General features: G+C 44.4%; 1 protein-coding gene across 1 annotated transcript in view; it reads left to right on the plus strand.

Moving 5' to 3' along the window:
- LOC102461266 (integral membrane protein DGCR2/IDD-like) overlaps window positions 1–12,734 on the plus strand; it is a 196,408-nt gene that overhangs the window by 106,086 nt on the left and 77,588 nt on the right. The window contains exons 7-8 of the mRNA XM_075915986.1: window positions 125–201; window positions 10,472–10,648. Of these exons, the coding sequence (XP_075772101.1) occupies window positions 125–201; window positions 10,472–10,648 (254 nt within the window). The remainder of the gene's footprint in view (window positions 1–124; window positions 202–10,471; window positions 10,649–12,734) is intronic.

Genomic DNA, 12,734 nt, shown 5'->3' on the forward strand with positions numbered 1-12,734 from the left:
ATAGGAAGCTTTAATAGTGAGGGTTCTGTATTACTTGTTCTCATTTTTTACAGTCGTATTTCCCCCCCCCCCCCCCCCTTGCTTTCTGCAGTTTTTAAAAATGTATGTCTTTCTTTAACTGTAGGTTCTGGGTTGGATATCAGTATGTCATAACTAACCAAAATCATTCCTTAGGAGGTCATTGGGAGGTGGCTTATAAAGGTAAGTTTCTGAAATTAGATGCTAACTTCCAGTTTGGTTAAAAATAAAAGCTAGTTAAACGTAAGCTCAAGCATGAATGTAATCTATAGTGTAACCCCCTTTTTCCTCCCCGGGTTACTGGGGACTAGGTCACACTCACAGGTGTGCCTGGGCGCCTGATGTTTTAACCCCAAAGAGATCCTGAGCACCCCAGTGGTGATGGTGTTTAGTTGGGGAAAGCCCTATCCACCCCCTTTAGTAAGGGGACTACATTCTCCCCCCACCAGAAAAATCCTTAATGTCCCCATTAAGGAACCAGTATCAAGAAGAAATACAATTACAATACAATACTATTGCCTACTGTTGGTTGTATTAATAGCCAATGGAGGGTAAAGTATAGGTCCATTAGAATAGGTACAATTTAGGCATACAGCATGAGGTGAGCACCACCATGTTGAACACCTGAGTTCATGCTTAGAGGATACATCATCTGGATTGGATGTCTCAGGTGCTTTAACATCCTTTAACACAACCACTCCACGGTGTACTGTGGGAATGGACACCTCACTGCTGACTCCAACCATATCATAGGTCAACCTCTGAGGAGGCCTGACTTCTCTCTGGGACCGCCTTAAGGTCGGTACTACCCCTTCTTCCTCCTCTACAGGAGGTGTCAATACAACCCCTTCAGATTCGGCATCCACTGCAGAAGTACCCATTACAGAAGGATCAACATCTGTAGTAACCTCGTCCCCCTCACTGGAAGACCCCAGAGGATTATGGGACATATCTACGCCCTCTCCAGCAGTATCTTCCCCAGGAAAGAATGGAAGAGCATCAGGATTTAAGGATCGTGTGCTAGTTGCACTGTTGGGTTGACTTGACTCAGGTGACATTACTGCAGACCCAGGAGACATACCTAAGGGTTCAAGATACATAGACATATAGTCAGGGTAAACCTCCTCTGAATCAGCTTCTGATGGGGGACCCATTATATCTATCCTGGTAGTCGGGTCTGGCACAGAATTAGAGGCACCTACAGTGTTAGGTGAGGAACCCGCAGATGTCAGGGTTTTCCTCTGATTAGATGATCTGGGTAGTGTGGTACGCTCAGTATCTGATGAAGCATCCATTCTGATCTGTTGCTCCAGAGGAAGTAAATGGTTTCTATGTAAAGTCTTTAATGGACCATCATTCTTCTCAGGCTTTAGTTGGTATACCGGTAGTCCAGGCATTTTAGACTCCACAATATAGGGCAGTGAATTCCATCGGTCTGCAAGTTTGTGTTTCCCAGGGAGACCCAGGTTCCGGATAAGGACACGATCACCAGGTTGCAGATCACGGTATCGCACTTTCTGATCATAATGTTCCTTGTTGCTCCAGTTCATTTTATTAGATGCAGCCTGAGCAAGTTGATAAGCAGCACACAAATCCTTTTTTAAATTAGCCACATACTGAAGGTAAGACTGGTGAGACGACCCATCTGCGGAGACCCCAAAGCAGAGGTCCACTGGTAGTCGGGCTTCACGACCGAACATCAGGAAATATGGAGAATACCCAGTGGCCTCATTTTGGGTACAGTTGTAAGCATGCACCAGGTGGCTAACATGCTGGCTCCATTTAGATTTCTGTTTGGTAGTCAAAGTTCCCAACATATTAAGCAGGGTCCTATTAAAACGTTCAGGCTGAGGGTCCCCTTGAGGATACGGGGTTGTCCTAGATTTCTTTATGCCCAGCATAGTCAGAAGTTCCTGAATTAAGCGGCTCTCAAAGTCCCGTCCTTGATCTGAGTGCATTCGCTTGGGCAACCCATAATGCACAAAGTACTTTTCCCATAGGGTTTTAGCAACAGTAGCAGCTGTTTGATCCTTAGTGGGGAAGGCTTGGGCATACCTTGTGAAATGATCAGTGATGACAAGCACATTACGGGCTCGTCTACATTGGCCCCTTTTCCGGAAGGGGCATGTTAATTTCAGAGATCGCAATAGGGAAATCCGCGGGGGATATTTTGAAGTAGGAATAAGATCCTCCGGAAAAGGGCGCTTTTTCCGGAGGATCGGGGCCAGTGTAGACGCTCTTTTCCGGCTTTTCTAAAAGCTGGAAAAAAGCGGCGGACATTTTTATTTAAATGCCGCGGGGGATATTTAAATCCCCTGCGGATTTCCCTATTGCGATCTCTGAAATTAACATGCCCCTTCCGGAAAAGGGGCCAGTGTAGACGTAGCCTACAAGTATTCCGACTATCGGGTTCAATTGTAAGAAAATCCATGCAGACCAAATCCATAGGGCCTTCACTCTGAAGATGAAACAGTGGAGCAGCTCTGGTGGGTAGAGTCTTCCATTGTATACACCAGGCGCAGGTCTTACAATACTGCTCAACATCAGCTTTCATTCGTGGCCAGTAGAATCGGTCTCATACAAGTCCATAGGTTTTTATCAAACCCGAGGTGTCCATGGTCATCATGTAAGGGCTGTAGTACAGTTTTGTGAAATCTTTTAGGTAAAACCAGTTGTTTCTTTGTGTATTGCCTGGGCTGTTTAGTGATTCTATACAAAAGGCCATCGTCCAGAGTAAGTCGATCCCATTCCCTCATTAGGAGTGGAATATTAGGGTGTCTGCTTCTATTCACGGCAGCTGGATTCCCCTTATCAACTGCCAACCAGATCTCTCCAATAAAGGCATCATTCTGTTGTGCAGCCTGAAGTTCAGAACGAGTCAAATGGGGAAGATGGGAAGTATCCAAAGAAGCAACATTGCAGTATGCTTGAGGAATAGCATGGGCTGACACTCCCACAAGATCTATAAAGCGAGCAGGTGGCATGTTAGTCAGCTTCCCATACATTGTAGAAACATGACACAAAGCTCGAACCCCAGGGGCAGATACCTCTTCCCACTCATCTTCAGGAGCTGAGATACTATGTGGTCATCTAGAGAATGCATCAGCATCTATGTTCTTGCTTCCTGGGCGGTACTTTAGGCTGAAGTTGTATGTGAACAATGCTGCTAACCACCGGTGACCAGTAGCATCCAATTTGGCTGATGTCAAAATATATGTTGATGGATTGTTATCCGTGCGAACCTCAAATCGTGCTCCATACAGATTATCATGCAACTTATCTACTACAGCCCATTTTAAAGCTAGAAATTCAAGTTTGTGCACAGGGTAGTTTCTTTCAGAAGGTGACAAACTTCGACTGATGAAAGCTACTGGCCTCAATCCCTCAGGGTATTCTTGATATAATACCCCTCCTAAGCCATCCATGCTGGCATCCACATGCAGAACATACGGCTTTTGAGGATCAGCAAATGCTAATACAGGAGCTTTTCTAGACGGCATACATACTGTGACAGTTTCTCACCCTCTTCTTGATAGGTGGTGCGAAAGCGCAGATACAAATCTTCTCCACTCTCCGTAGTCCCATAAATCTCATCCAAAGCATTGAGATACTCCATAGCACCAGCAGAGGGTTTACTTGTCCGTAAGGATCTAATGACATCAGAGGCTGGTCCCCTCAGACTTTCAGCTAGTCGTTGCCGTTTCATAGTATCTGAACATTGCCATTCCTCCATCTGGACAGCTTGGTCCATCCAGGATTCAAAGTCATCCTCTCCAACAGGGGTAGGATGAATCCCAGAGAAAAATCTCAGCTTCCGATATCCAACTCTTTCATAGGAGGGAGGGGTATATCGTTCCATCATTTTTCCTAAAGCAGCTATCAGACCTTCATTTGTGACAGCTGAGGGCATAGATGCTGGAGTAACAATGGTCCTCACATCTTCCACTGACTTTCCCTCTTTTTGCAGAAAAACATTCAATTTAGCTGCAAAGTCAGAGCTCACAGCTTCAGTGGTCTCCTCCTCTGGGACATTCCCAGGCAGAAACACAGGCCAGGGGCCAACTTCACCCGCAATACCAACTTCCGGCGGTACACACCGTGGGTCAAGATCCGCAGCTGCTCTCACCAGTACTGACACAGTCTGGGTGTTAGTCACCTCGGCGACCACAGATTGTGGTTTTCCCAAAGATTTTTACAGTTCCTAATGCCTGGTAGATAATAGCATCCTCAGTATCTATGGGCACTTTACCCAGCATAAGCGCTCGGCTGGGTGGCACTCCTACATCTCTACACCAAGACAGTAACTTAAGGGGTTCCATGATGTACCCAGTAACAGGTTTAGAAACACAAACAAAGGTTTTAAATACCAGCAGATCTCAGAAAACAATCATAACTCCAACACCATTAAAGAAAGCAGGGACAATTTTTCTTGCAGCAAAATTAGAGGTGATAAAGGGGATCCCAGCGGTACCTCCAAAATGTAACCCCCTTTTTCCTCCCCGGGTTACTGGGGAGCAGGTCACACTTACAGGTGTGCCTGGGCGCCTGATGTTTTAACCCCAAAGAGATCCTGAGCACCCCAGTGGTGATGGTGTTTAGTTGGGGAAAGCCCTATCCACCCCCTTTAGTAAGGGGACTACAATAGCTACAGCAGATTTCCGATAATCCGGCACCTTTGGGACCCAGGGGGTGCCAGATTATCAGATATGCCGGAGTATCAGGAGGTACTCCGGCAGGGGGGCTGTGACGGGTCCGGGGGGGGGGGGGGTGTCAGGCGGGGAACGGTGTGGCGTAGGGTCATAGGGTGAACTGGGTGCTGGTGAGGGGTGGCGCTACAGGACCAACCCAATTGTCCGGCTGGCCGGAGCACTTCCAGGTTCCAGTTGGTGCTGGACTATCGGGAGTGCCGGACCACTGGATGCCGGACAATTGGGCTGTGTCTACATTGGCACCCTTTTCCAGAAAAGGGATGCTAATGAGACCAGTCGGAATTGCAAATGCCGCGGGGGATTTAAATATCCCCCGCGGCATTTGCATGAACATGGCTGCCGCTTTTTTCCGGCTTGGGGCTTTGCCGGAGAAAAGCGCCAGTCTAGACGGGATCTTTCGGAAAATAAAGCCTTTTCCGGAAGATCCCTTATTCCTGATTTTAAGAGGAATAAGGGATCTTCCGGAAAAGGCTTTATTTTCCGAAAGATCCCGTCTAGACTGGCGCTTTTCTCCGGCAAAGCCCCGAGCCGGAAAAAAGCGGCAGCCATGTTCATGCAAATGCCGCGGGGGATATTTAAATCCCCCGCGGCATTTGCAATTCTGACTGGTCTCATTAGCATCCCTTTTCCGGAAAAGGGTGCCAATGTAGACACAGCCTTGGAGTTTTACTGTACATGGTTTCTTTCAAGGGGGGTAAGAAGTTGCTGTAATTCAAAGGGAGACCCGCTTCACAACATCAAATGGAGTGCTTTGTTAGATGTTAGACATTTCCTAGTACTTAAATGACTGCAAAATATAACATTAGGGCAGAAATCTTCCATTCTTCCTATGTGGAGGTTTCCTTTGAGAAACATGTATTATTTATGGAACTTCTAATTTTGGAAGGTGGAGAGGTCCTGATTAAGGCAGAAACCATTCTTGCTCTGCCATTCCCTGCTAACTAAATTTGGCTGAATTTTGTGGTTCCATATACTGGTGGTTTATCAGAATTCCCATAAAAACATAAGTCTGTGGGGAAGCACTTTGTAGAATAAGTAGGTTTAGCTGTAATTAAGTAGGTTTGTGGTTTCAGTTTAAAAAAAATGAAGAATACTGAAATGCATTCTCATTTTGTAATCTGACCAAACTTTTGGAAGAGCCACTCAAATCTTCAGACACCTGCGAAAGTACCTCCTACCTGTTTTTATTGCTCAGATGTTAATTATAAGCTATTTGCAGCTGTCTCAGAAAAATCTGCAGTGTCACCAATTGGATGCTATGCAGAAGTAATATACAGTTTAATGTTTATGGAATTGTGGGAAATTGACATGTAGCATCAATATGTAGCTATTGAAATAGAAGGTGTCTGCATCAAAAGGGCAAACTTGTTTCACCTTGGTATTTTAAAGTAGATCTAGTTTGCACAGGCCAGAATTTTCCATATGGCTACAATCATTTGATTCCTCTGATAGTTTATTGAAATAACTCTTCAAAACTCAGTGCCGCTATCCCATTTCTTGTTGTAGATGGATTTTTAAATTGTTTGAAATAGAGATTGAAATTTAATTTGCTTGTATGCCTTCTCCAGAACAAAGACAAAGCACATTGACTTGTGTGTGAGGAAGCTTGCGCCTACATTGTGCTATTTGTACACAAACAGAAAGCTTCCGTCTGCAAGGCTCAGTTTACAGCTCCGTTAGCTCTTAAACATTTTAAAAAGTGTAAAAAGTAAACTCTTCTGAAATGCTGATGTACAGTGTTGCCTAGACTGTAAATAGTTTGTCTCCCTGGCTGCGACTAGACTGGCATGATTTTGCGGAAATACTTTTAACGGAAAAGTTTTTCCGTTAAAAGTATTTCCGCAAAAGAGCGTCTAGATTGGCTCGGATGCTTTTGCACAAAAAGTGCTTTTGCGCAAAAGCATCCGTGCCCAGTATAGACGCGCTTTTGCGCAAGAAAGCTCCGATGGCCATTTTAGCCATCGGGCTTTCTTGCGCAAAAAATTAAGGTGCCTGTCTACACTGGCCCTCTTGTGCAAGTATTCTTGCACAAGAGGACTTATCCTTGAGCGGGAGCATCAAAGTATTTGGGCAAGAAGCACTGATTTTGTACATTACAAAGTCAGTGTTCTTGCACAAATTCAAGCGGCCAGTGTAGACAGCTGGCAAGTTTTTGCGCAAAAGCACTTGCTTTTGCGCAAAATCTTGCCAGTCTAGACGCACCCCCCCTTTGTTTATCCTGCTGAACCAAATGCTCTTCCAGTGCAGGTTCGCTATTTCGCTTTCAAATGTAGCTGTACTCTGAGAAGTGATTGTAGCCTTGTTTTGTTTTAAACCATCTGGAATGTTTGTTGCAATAATGTTCAGATCAAACCTGTCCACTGCCTCAGTACAACAAAACATTTCAGTGTGAGTAGCCTCATTAAAAGTCAGTGAGTCTACTTGTTTGTGTTGAATTAAGCACGGGCTTAAATGTTCTGCTGAACTGGTGCTTTGACATGCTGCAAATTCACCTAAAATCTAAAAGTTAATCTGCATGATTTCCTTCTCAGGCATCACTTTTGGCAATGGAGGATGTACAAGATAAGTTCTGCTCACACACCTGTGCAATTCGATTGTTCATAAACAGAGCAGAATTTGACCAAACAGAACTTGATTCGGTTCAGTTGATGATGTGCGAGAGGTAGTAGCAATGGGGTAGCCACTGACACATCCCGGCTGTGTCTAGACTGGCCACTTTTTCCGGAAAATCAGCCGCTTTTCCGGAAAAACTTGCCAGCTGTCTACACTGGCCACTTGAATTTCCGCAAAAGCACTGACAATCTCATGTAAGATTGTCAGTGCTTTTGCGGCAATACTATGCTGCTCCCATTCGGGCAAAAGTCTTTTTCCGAAAAACTTTTGCGCAAAAGGGCCCGTGTAGACAGCTCAGATTTGTTTTCGCGATCGGGACTTTTTTGCGGAAAAGCGCGTCTAGATTGGCCACGGACGCTTTTCCACAAAAAGTGCTTTTGCAGAAAAGCGTCCTGCCAATCTAGACGTGCTTTTCCGAAAATGCTTTTAACGGAAAACTTTTCCGTTAAAAGCATTTCTGGAAAATCATGCCAGTGTAGACGCAGCCCCCCAGTATATAGAACAATCCCCTCAATTGTCCCTGCCAGCATAACTTTGCACCATGCAGGCAAGGTCATGCTGCATCAAGAATTCTGTTTTACAGAATGTGGCACCTCACCTCCTCTGGTGGGATCTCTCACACAGCATGCATTCAAGGTCATACCTTTGCAGGAAATGTGGCAAAATGCCATCCTCTGTGCATGATACTGGATAAAACCATATCCAGTTGTATGATAGAACGAGGCAGGGCACAGACCATACAAAAACAGGACAGTCCAGCTTCAAACCTGGCAAATAGCCTACCTATGTAGCATCCAGCTCAGGTGTTCCATAATAGCATTGGCTTTACAGTGCCATCAGGAGTCAAAGTACTTACACTTATTTTTACCCCTAAAGTGAGCAGATCTGACTCTGAATGTTCGTAGAGCATTTCTCTGCTCAGCAGGGGAAGTGCCACTTTCACATTAGCTTTACGATAGAGCAGCACTTCAGGGTTTCTCTTGGGGGGGGGGGGGGATTTCAAACTTTTTTATATTAAATTCATGAACCTTGATGAACAAAAATATCATAAATTATCAGTTAATCCATAAAACAGGAAAAATACAGATCTCTATTTCTCCTGAAGGAAAAAGTCATTGCTCTTTTTTAGGAAGTTGACTGCACTCCATCTACTGATGGAACTATTTAGAGCAGTTATAACTTTCTTTTTCTTAATGTGTACCATTTAACAGCCAGTGTTAGAATTATGACTTCTCGTTTATCAGAAGATGGCATAAATTCATGTTTTCTTGATTCCATAGAACCTTTGAGAGTCTATTAAAAGTAGACTATGGTGAAAAGTTGCAGAAGTGCCTCAGTCCCATTTTCAAAAGTGATCACTTAGCTACTATTGAACATTTTGCTCCATGAGAATTCTGTATAGTCTGTTGGATGGACGACTTTTAGGAAAGCAGTAGAGAGACTAGGTTTTTTTCGTAAGTCAAACAATACTTCAGCAGACTGTTTCAGAGGACCATTTTAGCATGTTAACCATATGATGTCCAGGAATCGGAGTATCAAGAGCAACACTTTCAAGCCTGAGAACCCAATGTTGGACTCCTAAATCCATATGCACTGGTTTAATTTTTTCCCCATAGCTGCTGTCCCTTGAAGACAGTGGAAAATCCAAGTGCCCCTCAACTTTGAATATCTTACCACTTATACTTGGCTGTCAAGCACCTGTGTTTGAAATTGTCAACCCTATTACAAAACACACGTTTGGTATCTAATCTCCAGCTCTGCTATATGTATCACTCTTGCTTGGCATTAACATTTCTAAATTAGGGATGTTGCCAGCATGGAGCACTTTACATTATTTGGATTGTGTCATGAATCACATGTAATCTGTGTGTATTATATTTCAATAGTACTGATTCTCTACAGTGAAGACGACTAGTGGTTTTGTGTTGCTGGTAGCAAATCTGTTTTATCTGAATGTAACAAAGTTGATTTATATTAGTTTATTATTAAACTGCTTGTTCTTCTATCATTTTTGTCATGGTTGTCAAAAGGGATTAGTATAGATATGTAAGTGTACTCCCCATTTTAAAGGTAGGATAGCTGAGGCAAAGGCCTTGAATTATGTGCATGAGGAAGTGTGTCAGGAATGCTGACTCCATGCATTGTGCTCAATTCACTAATCCACAACTGCTTCTCATGCCCCAAACTGTACACACACGTGGGAAAATGAGATTACCTTGTGTAAACATTAGCATGAAAAACATAGGGTTAGAGCCTCAGGCCTGGCTGAGTTGTTGAGGGTGGGAGAAATAAAGATGCTGGTTAATGACTCCAGGGGGGCATTTACAGCACAGAGGGATCAACTTAAACATGGCCAAGAAACCACAATAGTGCCATTTCCCTAGCTACATTGTTCTGGGCATTGGAAAGGGTGGATTAAGAGCTGTCAAATCTCTCACTTAGGATTCCTCCATGATAGAATCCTCAGCTAACCAAGCCAGCATTGCAGGGTGGACTGGAGCAAAGCAGCTGAAGTGGAATCAGGTTCTGTCCATGTTCAGAATAAGGGTATGTCTAGACTACATGCCTCTGGCGACAGAGGCATGTAAATTAGACTACCTGAAATAGTCAATGAAGCAGGGATTTAAATATCCCCCGCTTCATTAGAATAAAAATGACCGCCATGTTGTGCCAGCTCAGCTTTTTGTCGGCACAAATCGGCAGTCAAGACGGGGATTGGTCAACAAAGAAAGCCTTTGTCGACCGATCCCTTATGCCTCGTGAAATATTTAAATCCCCGCTTCATTGACTATGTCGGTATGTCTAATTTACATGCCTCTGTCGGCAGAGGCATGTAGCTAGACATACCCTAAAAATTACAAGGGAATATAAAATGACATTTTGGCGTCTTAAACAGCATGGCTTTACAGCAGCCTTTCCTCTTCACAAACACCTTTATCTTGGGAGACAGCAATTTGTCTTCCTGTTTTACCCCCAATGCTTTTCCACCTCAAGGAGCATTGCTAAAATTAGAGGACAGAAGCCTTGTACTAGAAGTTGGCTGTGCATGGAGTAAATGACACACTGATGAGCTTTTCTAAAGCTTCAAAGACCTGAAAGTTGCTCACACTAATAATAAACTCTCACCCTAGGTTCCTCAGAAGTATTCTTGCCCCCTGACCCTATTTTTGGTACGGGCATGTCTGAAAATGAGAACATTCTTTGTGCCCAGCTTCAGTGTTTCCATTTACCCACCCTACGGCACCATGGTTTACACAGTTGGTATGCTGAAAACTGCTATGAGAAGTCTTCATTCCTCTGCAAAAGGAGTAAGTTGTAATACGCTGCAAATAATCTAATAAAATGTTTGTGCAGATGAATTATAAACATGCAGAGCTCTAAGTAGAGGTCTGTTAATGGTCCTTCATGCCTCTTGTCTTGCATCAGTGAATGTCCAACAGCCACAAAAGTTCTCTGAATTAGTTGCTTATTCAAGTGGGGGATTAACACGATTGGGTAACAGTTGTAGAATAAACTATTAAAGCATTTGAATGTAAATAATTAAGTAAGGGTTTAATTCTAACACTATCCTTTATTCCCCCTCTTAAGCTGCAGAGAGTCTTTTTAGAGGAAGAGCTCTGTTTCAAAATCTTTTCCGGTGGCATTGAAGATGGATGGGGTATTAGTGGCCCTTTTTGAGAGGAAGAGTTAGATGATTTTGAGCTGTAGGAAGGAAGGAGAAAAATAACTTTTGTCTCTGCTGCTTGCACCGTAGGTGCTGAGAAATTGCAGACACTACATGTAGCCTGGGTTGCTATTCCTGAGACCTGCCAAACTTCTAGGCTACGTCTACACTGGCATGAATTTCCAAAAATGCTTTTAATGGAAAAGTTTTCCGTTAAAAGCATTTTCGGAAAAGCGCGTCTAGATTAGCAGGATGCTTTTCCACAAAAGCACTTTTTGCGGAAAAGTGTCCGTGGCCAATCTAGACGTGGTTTTCCGCAAAAAAGCCCCGATCGCCATTTTCGCGATCGGGGCTTTTTTGCGGAAAACAGTACTGTGCTGTTTACACTGGCCCTTTCGGGCAAAAGTCTTTCGGAAAAAGACTTTTGCCCGAATGGGAGCAGCATAGTTTTTCCGGAAAAGCACTGATGATTTTACATTAGATCGTCAGTGCTTTTCCGGAAATTCAAGCGGCCAGTGTAGACACAGCCTTAATGTTTGGTTGTTTTAAGGCATTGCTTCTAGCTTAGCTCTCTGCTCGCTGGCTCTCAGCAGAGTGTTGCAAAGTCTGAAGTCTTGTCAGCTAAGCACACAGTTAATAGGTAAAACCAGGAAGAGAAAGCAAGGAAAGAGGAGATGCATGTTGGGGAAAATTTATAACCTAGGTGGTCAAAGCTGGTGGAGGGGATAATGCTGTCTGGTTTGGTCTGATTGAGGAAGGCCCAACAGTGGCATTTGAGTCCCAGGAGATGGCATAAGCCGAAGTCTGCTTGCCTGCTGTTTTTCAGTGACCCTCAGATTGGCAACTACCTCCTATTAACATTGACCAAATAACACACACTTTGGTGACTTCTATTATTAACCCCCCCGCCCCACCCCAAGTTGCATGTCTAGAATGTTTCGGCTTGCTGTTGTGCCAGCCCATGAGAAGGGTTACCAGATAGGTTTCAAAAAAATACCGGACACACATGTGATCTCAGAACGGGATGGGGGGGCGGGGCTGGCTGGGAGGAGGTCAGGGGGAGTGGAGCTGACTGGGGGGACCAGCTAGCGGGAAGCAGGGCTGGCCCGGGTGCACGCAGATCCTGGGGTGCTGCCCATTCTGCGCACGGTCCCGGTGGGGCGCATGGGCGAGTACGGCCCTGGGGATTCCATCTCACCCTGGCCCCGCCCTCCTCCTCTCTACTGTGTAGTTGCGTACTGCCTGGCTGATAGACATGGTCACGCAGTGGGAGCGTGTCTACCAGCCAGACAGTACGCAACTACGTACTGATACTCCTGATAATAATAAAACTTAATTAGAAAATACTAGACATTTATGTGTCTGGTATTTTCTCAATTTGTTTCACGGACAGAAAGCTCAAATACCGGACTGTCCAGTTCAAAACTGGACACCTGGCAGCCCTACCCATGAGGATTCTTTTTCACAGGTCTTTAGCAATTCAGTTTCTACTTGTCTTTTAAACCCCAACATTTGATAGATAGCTGCAGCGGCACAGGAGCCAAGCAAACAGAGCTGTAAACAGGGGAGTTTGAGTGGGAGTTTGTAAAGGGAGTTTGGATTGTGGGACCTGTTTGGGGTTTGTTTTTGCTGTGGAGGGGGTGTTTTGGTTTGTTTTTGTGTTCACCGGACTAATAGGATTTTGGTGAGAAAGTAGATAAAACACAGAGGCATTAGTGGCCATGGCCCAA

Source organism: Pelodiscus sinensis, unplaced genomic scaffold (genome assembly GCF_049634645.1).
Source record: "Pelodiscus sinensis isolate JC-2024 unplaced genomic scaffold, ASM4963464v1 ctg57, whole genome shotgun sequence".
NCBI classification, from domain to species: domain Eukaryota; kingdom Metazoa; phylum Chordata; order Testudines; family Trionychidae; genus Pelodiscus; species Pelodiscus sinensis.